General features: G+C 41.7%; 1 protein-coding gene across 3 annotated transcripts in view; it reads right to left on the bottom strand.

The window, feature by feature from the left end:
* The window catches only part of SLC22A15 (solute carrier family 22 member 15), a 37,779-nt gene extending 21,279 nt beyond the window's left edge, over positions 1-16,500 (bottom strand). For all 3 annotated transcript variants that reach the window (XR_016277220.1, XM_089489194.1, XM_089489204.1), the window contains exons 1-6: positions 16,257-16,500; positions 9,813-10,025; positions 9,166-9,298; positions 7,740-7,904; positions 4,701-4,830; positions 2,266-2,481 (exon numbers count right to left, since the gene is read on the bottom strand). Coding sequence is in view for 2 of the 3 variants with exons in the window: in XM_089489194.1 (XP_089345320.1) it covers positions 2,266-2,481; positions 4,701-4,830; positions 7,740-7,904; positions 9,166-9,298; positions 9,813-10,025; positions 16,257-16,343 (944 nt within the window). In the remaining variant the exon portion in view is untranslated. The remainder of the gene's footprint in view (positions 1-2,265; positions 2,482-4,700; positions 4,831-7,739; positions 7,905-9,165; positions 9,299-9,812; positions 10,026-16,256) is intronic.
* Between the last annotated feature and the right edge of the window lie 971 nt (positions 16,501-17,471).

The raw sequence follows: 17,471 nt of genomic DNA, 5'->3' as shown, positions 1-17,471 counted from the left end.
ACCAGTGCATAACCTGAGGGTGATATAAATAGGCACCTGGTATGTGAACCATTCTCTCAAGCTATTTTCATGCATAACCTTTTGAGGACAATGATTCTGCACAACAATCACAGAGGGATTCTTCAATGATCCCTGTTAATCTATATGGCAGACAGAAACTAGCAGACCAGCACAGCTCAAGGAAGCATATAAAATGCTCATCTTCAATTGTACTTTTTCTCTTTGGCATTTTTTCCTTAATACATTGGGTGAAGGGATGCAATGGCTTAGTGATTAAGACACCAATTCTGACAACTGTAAGGTGAGAATGATGTGGTGAGCTCCCACCATCAGTCCCAGCTTCAGCCAACCTAGCAGTTCGAAAGCATGCAAATTAGGTACTACTTCAGTGGGAAGGTAACAGCATTTGGTGCAGTCATGCTGATCACATGACCACAGAGTTGTCTTTGGACAACGCTGGCTCTTCAGCTTAGTAACAGAGAAGAGCACTGCCCCCTACAGTCAGTTATGACTAGACATTCATGTCCAGGAAAACCTTTACCTTTACACTGGGTGAAGTTGCTCGCCAAATACCTACACCAACCATCCCATCCAGATCACTGCCTTAATCTTACTTCTCTCATGAATGTAACAAAAATTGTTCTGATTTGACCTATGTACTATAAGTCACATCTGCATAGTATGGTGCTATGTGTATCAATGATAACATTATGCCCCAAGGATGCTAAGAAATTTTAATATATTCGAAGCCTCACTCAAACCATACACGTTAAGTGATATGTTGGGCTATATATGGAAACTGAAAATGTGCTCAAACTTTTGTTCTGCCATCTGTGAACTTGAGGTCCATGTAACGAAGGACCAATATCATCTCAGACCCAGCTTTCCAAGATCTCCAGCAGTTCTAGGTCACTGCTGTAAAAGCAGTTAAAGCATATAGGTCTGGATCACTCCCCTTGCTGCTGAATGTCGAATTAACATGCAGATAAATCCACTGGTTCAATGGGATTCTGGCCATACTCTCCAAGTGAATTTTGTAGCCTGCTTTTTGAAAAGTTTGGGGCAATAATATGCTTCATATTTTACCCCAGAAATTTGAAAGGTAACGATAAATACGAAATTAGATATATGCCTATAGGAGCTCAGAGATTTCATTTGAACAAACCGGTCTATGCACAGATGTATGAAAAGCATGCATTTTGTTTGTTACAAATATTTTACACCATTTAATGTGCTACGTTCCTAGTTATAATTTGCATGCCTTGTGGCTCTAATTGAGTCGTTTTAAACTATTATTCATCCAAATCATTGGAAAAGTTGTAAAAGCTCTAAACAATTCAATCATCGTTATGAAAATGTATTCTATGACTTCAGATGTATCCTACATCTGAATATGTTAATATTAACAAGGCTTTTAGTAAAACTGTTTTAAGCAGAAGCAGGAAAAAACAAAATTAAGTAATAAAAAACAGGTTATCTGTAATCGCTAATAGATTAAGGGGAAAAAATAACAGTGATGTCTTAAGAGCCCACAACACCCAGTATCTCTATTTTGCAGTCAGGTAGAGTGCCAGGTGTCCCAGTTTGTTTGGGCCATCCCATATTTGGAAGCTCAAAGTCTAGACCTGAATAAAAACCATACAAGATGCCCCAAATCTAGTATACCTTGACTTTGTCAGAGCAGTCACCAGCTGCCTCAGGTCTTGAGAATGAAGATCTCTCATGAGAGTTCTAGGCTTCTGCTAAATCAAATGTTTTTGGGAAGAACAAATATCACCCAGACTCACAACAGACCGACTTCTGAGCATTTGGTAAGCAGCAAAATAGCCCAATGCACCAAATGCTGGGATCACAGCTACTGTGGCACCTCCCTTCTTTCTTTTTCCTGGCCAGCCAGGCAGAGCAATCCCAAATCGTGTGTACATGCTTCTCTGTCATCTCTAGAGTTGAAGGTAAGAAAAGTGGGTAATACTTGCATTTATAACAGATGGCTCCCCATCTGAAACCATTTTGCTGTGAACCAAATGCTATAGGATGCTAGAACAGCTGAAGTCACATTTTACAAAACCTCCCATCTTGCTGGAGTGTGCAACTCTTGTGAGAGGTCTTGTTTGGCATGGTTTCTATAGGCCTGCCTCGTGTGTACTGATCAGTCTTGGGATGGCTGAACATCAGAGGAAGTTGCCCTGCCTGAAAAACCTGGCAACCCTCTACTAAAGTAACAGTGTAGGAGCAGCATTTTCAATCTTAAGGGAATGTAAGTACCAGATGAACATCATGATCATAGTACGTCCCAAAAGGATCTTGTATCGGAATAGGTCCAGGATGCTAGCAGCCTCTTTATAATTCTCTTCAGCTGGTGGCTTAAGTGAAAAAGTGCACTTTGGCTTTCCGTTCCTCTTTGCAATGAGGTAGAGAGCATCTTCGGCTTCATTCAGCCGTCTTTGGGAGTACAACCAACGAGGTGACTCAGGAACGAATCTAAAAGAAAAGAACATACAGTTCATGTGTGATATTTGGTCCATTTTACTATTTAATATTGATCTTGCTAGTTAAGTACACAAACATTTGCCTGTACAAACAGACTTTAATTTTCGATGTCACAAACAACTGTGTAGATATATAGTATGCATACTACTGTGTCAGAAAACATTCAAGTAAATCTGAATAAATAAGCACTAACAACACAACTTTGAAAAAAGTAAAAGCAAATAAAGTAGCATTAGGCACTGATGCAATTCAACTATGTATAATCTTAACATGATCATAATATAAGTAACACGGCATATGCTAAATTGCTTGGTGTACTTGATCACAAAGTTTTGAACCAGGTGCTATTTAACTCTCTCCTTTTTCTCCTTTTGTTTATTTTTTATTATTTTACAAATGTCGATGTAATTTAAAATTGTGACAATATTTTAAATTGTTTACATCTGCAGTTAACTTGCAATGCTACACACACTTACCTGTGAGTAATCCCTGTTGACCATACCAGAACCTGTTTCTGTGTCATGGACCATACAGTAACACCTACTATCTTTATCTAAATATTGGGCAGTACAAAACGAATGTGGCACATGAAGGGCTAGACAAAGAACTTTGAATATATGCTAGCAATGCAGAACTAACTTCCTACTAGCCAATCCCTGCACTGCTCCTTCCAGCAGTGCCAACACAAAAGACTAGTTTACACCACTGTTCTGTCTAATATAGAACCTGGCTTTCTGATTAAATTACTTCACAGCCTTATTACTACTATCATCAAATCTGTCTTTCATTTTAATCCAATGTTTGAAGTGATCTCAACTTTTAATCTGCATAAGAACTTAGTTAAACACCTTGTTCAAAGAGAACTGGAAACACACCTTGTCTTTCTTTATTGTACCCATAAGCAAATGATTTCTAAACAGTGTGAAGGGGCTGCAGGATTTGAAATGCAATTTTCTTTCATTAGCACATCCACCCTAAGTTGCCATTCAAATTTTAGCCCTTTTTGAGCTGGGGTAAGAAGGGAGTAGAGGTTTGGCCCAATGTGGCTTAGTGACTTGAGTGCTGGACTACAACTCTGGAGATCAGGGTTCAAATCCCCACTCGCCCATGGAAGCAAGTCACATACTCAGCCCTCAGAAAACCTTGTGATAGGGTCACCCTAAGTTGGGAATGACTTGAAGGCACACAACAACAAGAGGGTGAACTTGCTTCTGTTTCTCATGCCAAACCTATTCAGTGACCTATGTGAACCAAGTTACTAGTTTTCAGTCTGAGCATTTACATTGTTCTTTTCGGTTACTGAAAGGATAAAGACAGACGTAACATTTTAAGAGTGATGGCAGCAGTTTAAGTGCTTCTAGTTTTTTCCTCCTGTGCACTTTCCCTGAGGCTGGAAAAACATCCTGCAGGTTTCCTGAGTAATTCAGCCTCACTGAGAAAACCCACTTGCGGCAGGCACCCATTAGCTCAGCAGACATATGAAGGGAGGCACAAGATTGGGGACTGATTCAGTAAACCAATGTATATTACAAAGAAACTGCTCCAAATGTTCTTAAAAGCCTGTGTCTATCTTCCTGCTAGCAGCTGTCTTCCCTAAGCAGCTGCTAGCCTCTCTGTAAGCAGTAACCTTCAGATTATTCATTCAGGCAAGGAAAGCTACAGGGTATCTACAACTTAAACTGCATGAACTTTGAAAGTAGGTAGCAACTAACATCAGAGTCTTGGAGAAAAAAATGAGTAAGGGCAAAGCGATAATGAACCATAAAATGCACAAGGATTAGAAATGGTGGGAAATGGACAGGATGGCAGCACTTCTGAGGCTGGTTTAGAGAGAATTGTGGATAAAATCATACATGGTAACAATGATGTGGCCCACCAGAACAGTGTCTGCACAATTCTGGATGCAGTATTCTCTTTCTACTCAGCATTGATAAATTGACATCTCAAATCGTATGTTCATTTCTCAAAGTACACTTTAAGAATGAAATTACAAAAGTACCAGTGGAGGGCTACTAAAATGAAAGAGTTCATAGGATCAATGCTATAAGAGATTAAAACCATATCCAACCCTTGAGAAACTAGGAAAGGACAGGTGGGAGAGAATGAAGCACTTTTGAAATAGAGGTTAAAGAGAAAAGGAATAATTCAATTCAGTAACTGCCACACTTTTTATGAGTATTACCAGAACAATTTAAAGGTATGTAACTTACAGAGAGAGGAGAAAGACTAGTGATCCCTCCAGGTTAACCACAACTGCTAGCATTCTCCAGGAGCGAATGAGATATCCTAACAAAGCATACTGGGCAATTCCCACAGCAAAGAACAGGCCACCAATTGATCCTAACATAAGGCAGATAGGGAAAAATGTTACTGACCATTAGTTATGTCTCCTAATATAAGCACTTTCAAAAAACAGTGCTGAGCACAAGACAGCTACCTGAACAAGGAAATAAAAACTAAAAATGTATAAGATGGAAGCTGACAGGAATAATTAATGATATTTCTGTTCTGTATTTAACCACAAGCACTAAGTTGTTATGGGCATCTGGTTATAAATAAAGAGTAGTAGAAGGCAAAGACAAAGATACTGCTAGGTGAAAATACGATTGAATGTTAAACTGATTCCCAGCAAGACATGATCATACAAGTTTTTATTCAGGAGTAGCAGCTGGAGAGAAAAACTGACAACAGCAAACACAAACCATTAATTTAGTAATTGCAATCCATCCTCGTCTTACCACAAAATTACTAGACATGTAAATTTATTAGACACACAGCCATGCGCTAGATAAATATTTTTTCTAAAAGACCTATATTGTGACGTATAAAGAGTTCAATTTATCAGAAACCATATGCCAGATTATTTGTAATACTCCTCCATTCCTGTGCCCCTTTTACTCTAAAATAGCTGCTGATCTTGCAAGCCCAGAACTATTTTTGGAATTTTGCTCAAGCTTAGATGTGTGGCATTTGCATTTCTAGACCCTGGAGCATGAACACTTTCAACTAGCTAACTTTAGGGAGCATGAGTGTGCTAATCCCTACAAGAAGAACATGGCCCTATCAACAGAGAGGGAGCCTGGGTGAATCCAAATGTATGCAGAAGTAAGAACAAACGAACAACCTAGATGGCAAATTTTCTGAAGAAGTCCCCATATGTGCATACTGCATACTTCACTCACTCAGGTATGTTGCCATAAAAATCTAATGAGAACAGGACTCATGTGGCATACTCCCAAAAGCCACTGTGCTGGATCCTGATTTAGTGTATTGGGGAAGGCAGAATGGGTGATGGGGGAAAGAAGATGAACTAGGAGAATGCTGGAGCAAAGGCAGAGGAAGACAGACAATGAATCCAGAAACTGGAGTAGGAGGGATTGCAGGGAGGAAGCAAACAACCAAATTAGCAAAGACAGAGCAGGAACAGGGGGAAATAGAAGAAAACAGAGCAACAAGAATTAAAGAAGGAAGGTGCAAAGACACAGCATGAAGAGGAAATTCAAATGTGGAAGGGGAGAGATGGAAATGTGTGGCTATACTGGATAATGAAGACAGGAATTAATCCTTGCAGGATTTTTTTGAAGGCTGCCTTCTTACATTGCATAAAATCAACCAGTACTGGTAGCCTCAATGATTTCAGTATAGTTTAAACTATAGTTCTGACAACCTAACACCTTCCAGATGTGGAGGATGACAACTCCTGGCTCTCAAAGCCAGGATGCCCGTGTTAAGTATGGATGATGTGGGTGCTGGAGTTATAGACCCAAACGTCTGGAGGACACCAAGTTGGCTGGTTTAACCCTTGAAGGATAGAGGAAATAGAGCACAAAACAACCATCAAGTCTCAAGGTTCAAGAAATGCTTAAACATTGTTCTTACAGTTTTTTGTGGTTTTTTTCAGGCTTATGTGGCCATGTTCTATAAGAGTTCTTACATTTTATTTATTTATTTACGCAGGGGAAAGGAAAGATGTTCGTTCTTTCATCAGAGGATTTTGGAGGACAGTGGTCTTAAGTGCACTTAGGATGGAAAAATGAAACTTATAGCTATAGGATGGAAGACACCTGGCTTAAGGAGACAACATGTGAAAGGGATCCAGGAGTCTTAGTAAGCCACAAGTTGAACATGAGTCAACAGTGTGATGCAACAACTAAAAGGGCTAAAGCAATTCTAGGCTGTATCAATAGAAGTATAGTGTTTAGATCAAGGGAAGTAATAGTGCCACTCTATTCTGCTTTGGTCAGGCCTCATATGAAATTCTCATATGGAATACTGCATCCAGTTCTGGGCACCACAATTCAAAAATGATGTTGACAAGATGGAGCATGTCCAGAGGAGAGCGACCAAAAGGGTGAAGGTTCTGGAAACCATATCTTACGAAGAAAGAGTTAGGCAACTGGGTATGATTAGCCTGGAGAAGAGACAGTTAAGAGGTGATATGATAGCCCTGTTTAAATATTTGAAGGGGTATCACATGGAGGAGGCAGCAAACTTGTTTTCTGCTGCTCGAGAGAATAGGACCTGGAACAATGGATGCAAGCTACAGGAAAAGAGATTCCACCTCACATTAGGAGGAACATCTTGACAGTAAGAGCTGTTTGACAGTGGAACATGCTCCCTCAGAGTGTAGTGGAGTCTCCTTCTTTGGAGGTCTTTAAGCATAGGCTGGATGGCCATCTGTTGGGGGTACTTTGATTGTGATTTCTTGCATGGCAGGGGGTTGGACTTGATGGCCCTTGTGGTCTCTTGCAACTCTATGATTCTAATCATTAAGGCTACTTAAATTTCTTAGTGACTAACTGCAATCCCACTTACCGAAGGGAAACGCAGAGCTGGCCAACTATTACTGTTAATTTAATGGAAAAAAATTAAATACCATTTCCAAATAGTAGACAAATTTCTCTTGGACAGAATACATAAGATTCAGAGTGCTCAGCTGCTCACAAGTGAACCTGCAAAGCTTCATCACTGTGTACACAAATAATAAAAACACAGGACTAATTATATCCTGTAACTTGCAGGCCCATATTTTAGACCCTGTGGGAAGTGTGAGTTCATTAGAACTCCCCCGCAACATGTATGGACATTAAAAAAAAATACTACCCTGCACCTGCGTACCATAAAACACGAGTGCATGAAGTACACATAGGTGCACCTACAATATGAAACAGCCTTCAAATTGTAATCCAAATTTATGTTTGCAACTAGGAAGTTAAGTATGACAAACATGAGATAATAAAAGGTTGTACCTGCCAAAGCCCAATAAGCAGTGCCCACACATTCATTCAGCAAGACAAAGGCCACCAGGGACATTCCACCATTCATTACTCCCACCAAGAATCGTGAGGCTGCAAAAAACTCGTAGGAGGGGGAGAATCCATTAGCAACAGCAAACACGATATCAAGACCAAAACCTGGAAGGCAAACAGAAAGTTTTTACTTAGAACTATTCCCAAGAGTTGAGCATGGTTTTGTTTTTCCAAAGTCAGCCTACTGTTGACAGCATGAACCCTTTTAATGTCAATGAAATCTTTTGCTCAAGAAGGCACATGCAGAAGTTCATAATAAAAATATAGCCAATGGTTAACTTGTAAGTTAACCATTCCACAGAATCCCTTGATTGATTCACCGCAAAAAAGGAAAATCAAAAACCACTCTCCATAAATTGTTAAACAATGCTCCCTCTTTTGAAGTTAGTGACTCTAAATCAAGTCCCATGTCTTTCAATAGCTTTCAGCTGAATGGATAGTGAATATGACCATTCAAATTTAATGGCCATCTGCTGTCTGGTGGCCATTTCCAGTAGGGTTATCTTGCCACAGCTTTAAGAACTACCAGCGATTGCCAACCCCCCCCCCCCCCCCCCAAACTGTGCCAGGTTGAAGACAAGGATTTCTGGGAATGAAAGAGGAAGAAGCCACTTAGATCTTCAGCCTGGAGAACATAGTCTCTCCTGTATCTGTAATTTTCTGCCAAGTTTTCCCTGCCACCAAAGTGAGGAGCATAACAATTAAGAATGAACAGGAAGATTAATATAAACCTTCAGTGTGTTTCATGTTGTTATTATTATAATGACTTATTATGTACATATGTGAAAAGGCACATTGCAAATTTTTCATTTAGACAAAAACAAATAAACATTAAGAATGTGCATCTGTTTGTTGATGGTGTTTTGGGGTGGGTTTTTTTTTTGTTTCAAATAAGCAGTTTGGAAGTATAGTATTGCATGAGTGTTTGCCATCTTGATAAAACATGGCATATCGACTCAGCAATCTCACAGATCAGAATAAACAATTGAAGAAATTGTGAAGACCCTGAGAAACAAAATGACAACCCTGATGATGGCAAATAATCCCATTCCAATCATAAAACAAATTGACACAAAGTTGCACTGGTGACTGTTAGGCCTCAATTAATGCATTCATGGATTATCTCATGTCTGTAACTTTCTCTAGTGTCTAGAAGGCAGTATGCCCCTAAAATATGGAAAAAGAAAATTTGGGATATCTGGAGTAGAAACTATATTGTAAAGGCTCCCCTTCATAATATCCAGTGAAGGTAGAATATCTCCCTCACAGGGCTTTAGTCAGCCTAGTTTTTAGCCATTACAAACTCTAAGGATCAAATTAATCTGATACAGAGCAAGATTTTGAATCTTTTTCTTATGATGCTTACCGACAAGATAGACTTTCTTCCGTCCAAAACGGTCTGAGAGTTGTCCAAAAGTTATCACTCCAACAAATACACCACTGAAGAAAAATGAACTGGCAGCACTGATCTTGTATGATGTGTTGCCAATTAAAAACCACTAGGGGGAGAAAAATCAAAGTTTGTTATAATCCAGGTTTCTCTTACAATACAATAGTCTGCCTTGACAAGACAGAAACCACTTCTTAATCAGAAGCAACCTCCTTCAGTACACGTTTAGTAAGTGATATTGAGCAGCCCAGGAATAATATTAGATATAAGGTTAAATATTCTGAAGACAAAATAAAATATATTTGAATTTCTCAGTTTACTGTAATATCCTTGCAACTTTTCTGCTCTTTGCACAACTTGTAAGTCACTAAGAGAAATCTGACAGACTTTATTCTGCATGTTTATCTTTACAAAATTATGGAGACCCATCTTCACTTGCCAAAATACTCCTGGAGTATTCTACCCCCAAATTCCCTCCCACCCAATCTGTTATAAGAGATTTTAAGGAAATGCTCCACTTCTGTCTGTAACTGTATGCATTTTAGATGATGATTTAGTTAATGCATTGTCTTAATAGTAAGAGGTTAAATATGTCCACACACAAAATCATCTTGTTTCATTACCTCAGAAGCTATTGATGTAAAGTTGCTGCTAAAGTGCACATGTTTTTGAAGTTCACTTCCATTGGCTGTCAGAAGCCACTTCCCAAAAGCTCTTTCTCCATTAGTTGACTCATTATTGTGACTCTGATTAGCTGAGATGCCGTCAAGATCCCAATGATAAGGTGGTGTTGCTCCCACTACTGCAATGAGGATTGATTCACTGGCTACATAGAGCTGAAACGATAAAAAACAGAATCAAGATCAGTGCCAAGACCAACAACATTCAGGCACTCAGGTTTCCTTGATCATATCTACTCAAAGGTTTACTGTGCTGCATCTCAGCACCAGATAGGAAAGAAACACTCAGGAGAATGAACTGCCCGCAGAGCAAGCTCCCCATTGTATCCTCCTTCCAGTTAGGATGCATGCCCAGATAAGGCAATTCTTTCATATAATCGAAAAGACCACTCTTTTGGAGTAAAGTGTATTTCCCACTTTTAACTGAGAGTTGTGAGGAGAATACCTTGGCAAAGAAAACACTGCCTAATAGGAGACATAGGCCTTTTACAAACGGGCCTTTTAGTACGTACTGTGTACGTACTAGGGTTGCCCAGAGCGTCTCTTTCAGACACCCCCAACCCTAGTACGTACATAGTATGTACAAAATGGTGGCACCCATTCTACATGGGTGCCGCCATTAGGACGTCATGGTCGCACCGCCTCCAAACGGAACAGCGCAGACGTGATGTTCTGGTGCCCTTTTCCGCAGCGCCAGAAGGAGCTCTGAAAGGGAGCTCCTTTCTTCATTTGTGTCGCTGGCGCAGCCTTTACACGGCTGCACCAGAAACACAAAAGAGAAAGGGGCCAAGTGGCCCTTTTCTCTTTTTCCCCGCCACTGTCGGGGTGTCCTTGGGGCTTGAAGCCCCAAGGACACCCCTTTCCAGGCCGCGGGAAGCGGCCTTTTGCCGCTTCCCGCGGCCTGGAAAAGCGGCAGATCAAGGCCTCAGGGCTGCCGCTGTGGCAGCTGAGGCCCTGATCCATCGGGGAAAGGGGCGGGTACAGGCCACCCCAAAGGGGCAGTCTGTAAACCGCCAAACTTGTTTTCAGGTCAATTTTAAAACACATCATCTCAGTTTCATTCAACACTTCCACCATAGACACTTGAATGCTAGGAACAGCATGTGGATCACAGCAATGTAACCCTGTCATGAGATTACATGCAGCCACACACAATTAACATCTTGTAAAGCAAAGGAATAAGTGACTGGCTTCCATTTTGCATCTAATTCTAAATGTTGTTTAGGTCTGGGTTATATAGTACTCTTCCCTTTCACTGCCAAATTTAAACCAAGTCATATGACCTCAAGGGAGCTATGTTTTGTTCACACAAGTCAGGAGCAAGCCATGGTTTGCAATCCTTGCTTGGAATACAAGAAGACACTCAAATTAGTTGGAAAAGTGAAGGAGAAGAGACGGGAGAGCATGCAAACCTGAAGTTCACTAAGATGTTTTCCTACAGCATTAAACTGTATGAGAACCAACATTCAATGTTGAGTTTAAATAGCTGGGTAGGAAGGAAATAAAGGAAACTGAAATAATTGGAATGGTAATGTAAATGGAAGGGGGGGAAAGGAAAAGGACGGGGGGAAGGAAAAGGACAAAATTATAATTCAAAGGGTGATTAAATTTAAGAGAATAAGAAATAGAGGTAGATAAGGAAAAGCTAAACAAGAGGTTCAGTACAAACTGAGCTTAAGCTGGGCAGAAACAAATCCGTTTTAAGATAGAAAATAACAAGCTTTATCAGTTGAAGTGTTTTTTTTTTTGGAACAGTTATAAGAATAAGGATAATATTTTATGTATCTGTACGTGTCGTATGGGGGTATGTATGGATAGGACTAAGGGGGTTTACGACCAAGAGCTCTTTGGCAAGATGAGAGATGTACTGGTGTCCATGTGATTATATGTTTGTATGTAATTCATGGTGATAGGTTTGTATGTTTAGGTGTATATTAATAGAAATTAGATGTATTACATGTATTTGTTTATAAAATAAAAAATAAACTGTACGAGAACCAGAAGCAAAATATTCTACTGTGTCGAATTTCACAAGTTCCACTATATTCTTTAAAGTGTGCTCTCTTACTACCATGAGTTTCCTTAAATTGTCAAGGATACTTCAGAAAAGAGACATTTTGGAGAAAGGATTACTAAGTCTGAATCTTAGGCCTGTTACAGACAGCCAAAATAAAGCTGCTTCGAGTCACAGTGGAGGTATGGTGTTTCAATGATGCATGCGTCCTAAGAGTCCAGAAGTCACACCAAAGCCATGCTCCAGGCTGGAGCGTGGCTTTGGTGCGACTTCTGGACTCTTAGGACGCATGCATCATTGAAACACCATACCGCCACTGTGACTCGAAGCAGCTTTATTTTGGCTGTCTGTAACAGGCCTTAAAGTCCTATTTTCTTCTCTAACCCCCCCCCCCCCCCAGCTCACTGTAAATATGAAGTAGGACTCTCCGTTCGAGTTCAATCAGCCAACTAAAAGATGGGATCTTCAGGACTTTTCACAAGCACAAGTTACTGCATATTTCAGTAGGCTTGCAAAATGTTTCGACCACACCGGGGTCCTGCTTTAATTCAGTCAATGTGAGCTATTTGGGGATTCAAAAGGAATGTGTATGTCTATTTGGATCTAAAAATAATAATTAACAGTATCATAAACTCTGTTCAGAGTATCTAACTAAATTTTATTATGAATCCAGTTTTAACCCAGTCTAATAATTAATCTAATGGTTTCTTTCGAAAGTAACAAATAACAGTGAGCAGTAGAATTACCTCCCCCCCTAACATCAGTAATAAACTAACTTTTAAACATAACATTCCAAGATCTGGTCACCAGTATTAAATTGGCCAGAGAAAATTCTAAGCCAAATAGCACAATCACACATTTTTAAGAGTCCACAGATTTTGGCTGGCCATAACAGTAAGGTAATAACTCCAGAATGATAATCCCCTTGACTCAGAGCTGCAGTCTTGTTGATTTGGCCTTGCGTGTCTGAGTTGCTTTGGAAGACTCAGCTGCACAATGGTTGAGTAAGTCACCACCAACCTGACAGCTCCACAGCTGGCAGTGACTAATCATTTTGTTAGCAAGGTGACAGAAGTGCTCTGCATGCCACAGCAGCACATAAGGGTCAGTCTTTCCTGCTCACAAGTTGGGACCGGATGGTTACCTGCAAGTTTGGGTACGTGGCTTGCACAGCAGCAAGCAGCAATAGCAAGTACATTTCTATATACAGCATTTCTATATTTCTTATCAGTGCACTTAAGCACTCCCTAAGCGGTTTACAATGTGTAAGCTAATTGCCCCCAACAAGCTGGGTACTCATTTTAGCAACCTATGGATGAATGCAAGGCTGAGTCGACCCTGAGCCCCTGGCTGGTATTGAACTAACAACCTTGTGGTTTGTGAATGAGTGGCTGCAGTACAGGCATTTAACCACTGCCCCACCACACAAGCTGTCCAACTATAAAGAGGCCAAATGCCCTCATTTAAAATGGATATTCCTACTTTTAAATTTTATGTCCATTTCCACATCCAGTAACTTAACTAACCCACAAAAACCTGTCATTCTGGTTGCCATCTGTTATGTGACTACGATATTTTGCCACGAAAATCCTGTTTGTTTTTGCTCTGTCAACTTGCTGTGACCTGTGACTGAATTTTTTATTTGCCGAAGAGATGGTATGAAGTCTCTCACTGAAACCAAGCCCAAACAAAAAAAGAAAAGACACATATAAATAAACACACACAATTTTTCTATAAATAAGAAGGCAAGTCACGGAGAAGCAACTTTGCCTCTCTTTTTTTCTGTTCCCTTTCAAAAGGTATTCCGAAGATCTTTCTTGGACTCAGATCTCTGTTGAATTAAGGCCCTGTGCTATTTTGAGGACAAGAATACAAAAAGATTTGTTTTCTGTTTTTATCTTTGGCTGTCACTAGAGGAAACGAAAATGCTAATGACAAGAGTGCATTGCTCCAGGCTTGGAATAACTCATTGCCTAAAATCATCCTGGATAAATAACTTCATTCTCTTTGGCATAGTTCTCTTTCCTGTGATATCTGAACTATTTTGAACCCTACATTTTATGTAGCACTCCTACTATTTCCAACAGTCTGAACAACATCAGATAGAAAGAACAACAAATGTCTGTGAGCCCAAGCTACTTTGTTATGTTCTAGCTGTAAAAATAGTGACCCACCTACTATATACAGTCGGCCCTTCTTATACACGGATTTTTTATACACGGGTTCAAGCATCCACGGTTTGAAAATGTTCAAAAAAAGTATAAATTTCAAATATCAAACCTTGATTTTCCATTTTTTATAAGGGACACCATTTTGCTCTGTCATTATATTTAATGAGACTTGAGCATCCATGGATTTTGTTATTCACGGGGATCTTGGAACCAAACCCCAGCGTATAACAAGGGCCCAATGTACTGGAAATGACATTTTAAGTTGTATATGCAAAAATAAGGGAGACCGCCAACAAATACCAGGTGCTGTAGCCTATATTTCAGAGGAAGCACCTGGCAAAACCACTTCTGAATGTTCCTTCAATAAGAAAACTCCATGAAAATTATGAAGTCATCATAAGTCAAGAAGCAACTTGAAGGCAAATATACATGAAGCAGATTTCACTTCACAAGAAATATCCTTGCTGGCTTTGCAGGTGTGGTCCCAGGGGGAAAAACCTCACCAAATCAATAAGTATCTTGCAACTAGGAGCTGGAGGGAGGGATGGTAAAGGTAACAAAGGAAGACCTCAATCCAAAAAAGGGGGGGAGAGAAAGGCCTGTTACAGACTGCCAAAATAAAGCTGCTTTGGGTCTCTTTGGAGGTATGCTATTTAAATGATGCATGGGTCCTAAGAGTCCGGAGGTCGCGCCAAAGCCACACTCCGTTCCTAAGCACTGGAGTGCAGCTTTGGTGCCGCTTCCGGATTCTTAGGATGCATGCATCATTTAAACAGCATACCTCCAAAGAGACCCGAAGCAGCTTTATTTTTGCAGTCTGTAACAGGCCAAAGAGTAACTGGGTTTTATTTTAGCATGAGCTTTCGTGGATATAAAATGCAGTAGTGAGTGGTATTAAGGCCTCATGTATAAAGCAGTTATACAGTTGTGGGAGCGAGACGTGTCAAAAGCATGCGCCTTGCCCTAAGTTTTCAAAGGGCTGGATGAAGTGATACAGGTTTTTCAGATCTCTAGTTAGTGCTGCTGTGCGAAAGCGACAAACTGCTTCCCAAAAGTCAGTTTCCCTGGTTTCATAATCATAATCCTTTAGTTCAGTGATTCCCAAAGTGGGTGGTAAAAGAGAAGTGGAAAGATCCAAGGGCAGTGAGGGGGAAAGGGGGTGGCAAGGGGGCCTCCAGTCAAAAATAGGGTGTGTAAGAAAGAGAAGGGGAACCAGCAGCCTTTAGGACCATGGTGGGGCTGAGAGCTGCATGAAACATCTTTTCATGGTCCCTTAAAGCCACCACGAAGCATCACTGACCATTTAGTGTGATGGTGTCTCCCACTCTTTGCCTGCCCACAAGAGCTCACTCCCTCAGCTGCATCTTGACTGGGGGGGGAAGGGGGACTTGTGAGGCTTGGTTGCAGCAGGGCACTGCTTCTATGGCTCAGAGTGGCACCATTTTGGGACCGAAAGAGTGACTACAAGGAGTTACAGACAAGAAGGAGCTTTCAAATTTGGGACTCTGCTTAATCTCTGTGAGTTGTGCTGGGACTTGGCTGGCAGGCTGCTCCTGTTATCTTTATCTTTCATCATCAGACAGGCTGGGAGAAGATGTAACCAAAGAAGCAGTGTGTGTGTATGTGTCGAAGCTGGGGAAGACATGTCTCTGGTGAAGGAGAGAGGAGTATCTGTAACTGATTCTTGGAAAGGGTCCTTCAGCTTGGAGTGGCTCTGGTAGTTAAAATCTCTCCCTGCCCCCCCATCCCATCCCATCCCATCCATGCCAGTCTCCAGTCCAGAGCATGTGGCCTCTGTAGACCATAAGCCTGCAGAATAGAAGGTTAAGGGGTGATATGATAGCCCTGTTTAAATATTTGAAGGGATGTCATATTGAGGAGGGAGCAAGCTTGTTTTCTGCTGCTCCAGAGACTCGGACCTGGAGCAATGGATGCAAGCTCCAGGAAAAGAGATTCCACCCCACATTAGGAGGAACATCCTGACAGTAAGGGCTGTTCGACAGTAAGAGTGTAGTGGAGTCTCCCTCCTTGGAGGTCTTTAAGCAGAGGCTGGATGGACATCTGTCAAAGGGGATGCTTTGACTGAGAGTTCCTGCATGGCAGCTTGGGATTTCCTGCATGGCAGAATGGGGCTGGACTGGATGGCCCTTGGGTCTCTTCCAACCCTATGACCCTATGACTCTCTGACCCTATGATCCTGACCTGGAGCAGCGCAGCCAGCAGGACGCAGAGCCAGACCTGGAAGGGCCCCATCTCGCCCACCACATGGAAGGCCTCCTCCACCTCCATGGCTGCGGAGGCGGCGGCTGCGAAGGAGAAGGCGGACCCCCCCTCCTCCTCCTCTTTCTCCTTCCTCCTCCTCCGCCCGCCCTTCGGTGCCAGGGGCAGCGCATCCCTCCCTCGCCCCTCTCCTCGGCTCTCTCGCTCTCTCTCTAACGCAGAGGTCAGCGGCACCTCAGGGGAGGAAGAAGAAGCCACGACTCCAGGGGAACACACGAGTGCGCATGCGTCGTTCACAGTGGAAAAGGGGGCGGAAGCTGCTCGGCGTGGAATGGAGGAACGAGTTCCGGATGACGTCAAAGTCCCCGCCCCCGAAGGGAGAGTGGCATTTTTTCTGCCATTGGGAAAAGCGGAGAAGATCCGGGTCTTTAAAGACGATTACGAAGAGGCTCCGTCCTTTAGGCCACGCCCCCGATGGGAGTGGCATTTTTCCTTCTGTTGGGAAGATCCGGGTCTTTTGTGACCATTAGGGAAAGGGCTCCGCCCCCGAAGAGAGAATGGCAATTCCCCTCCCATTGGCAAAGGTGGAGAACATCCGGGTCTTCACTGGCCAATACGAAGAGGCCCCGCCCTCTTTAAAGTCGCCGTTAATAAAAATGGTCTGGGAATTCTGGGAAGTGTAGTTTTGTGAGACACTGAGGCTTCTCTGTCAGAGAGAGCTCTTGTGCAACAATAAACTACAGTTCCCAGGATTCCCTAGCATTGAGCCAGGGTAGTTAAAGCGGTCACAAACTGGATTATTTCTGCAGTGTGTTTTGGACCTCAGATGAAGCGCATTGAAAGTGATGGAAAGGAATGTCTGCCCTGGCTCAGTGCTAAAGAATCCTGGGAATTGTAGTTCATTGTGGCACCAGAGCTCTCTGACAGAGAAAGCTAAATGTCTCACAAAACTACAGTTCCCAGAATTCCCTAGCATTGAGCCAGGGCAGTTAAAGCAGTCTCAAACCAGATTATTTCTGCAGAGTGATTTGGAATCGAAAATAAAGAGAGCCTTTCCAACAGAGGGCCCTGTTTCCACAGCAAAAGTGCAGCCATCACTGGCTTCAATTACATTTAATTCAGAAAGTTAATTTATACCCTTAGCTCTCTGTATGTTGAACTCTTAAGGCAGTCATGCCATCATGTCGACATAAAATA

The sequence above is a fragment of the Sceloporus occidentalis genome, unplaced genomic scaffold (assembly GCF_023333645.1).
Source record: "Sceloporus occidentalis isolate IW3139 unplaced genomic scaffold, rSceOcc1.0.p SCAF_1, whole genome shotgun sequence".
In the NCBI taxonomy this organism is placed as follows: domain Eukaryota; kingdom Metazoa; phylum Chordata; class Lepidosauria; order Squamata; family Phrynosomatidae; genus Sceloporus; species Sceloporus occidentalis.
Note: the sequence above shows the minus strand (reverse complement) of the source record. Positions and strands in the feature narration are given on the sequence as shown.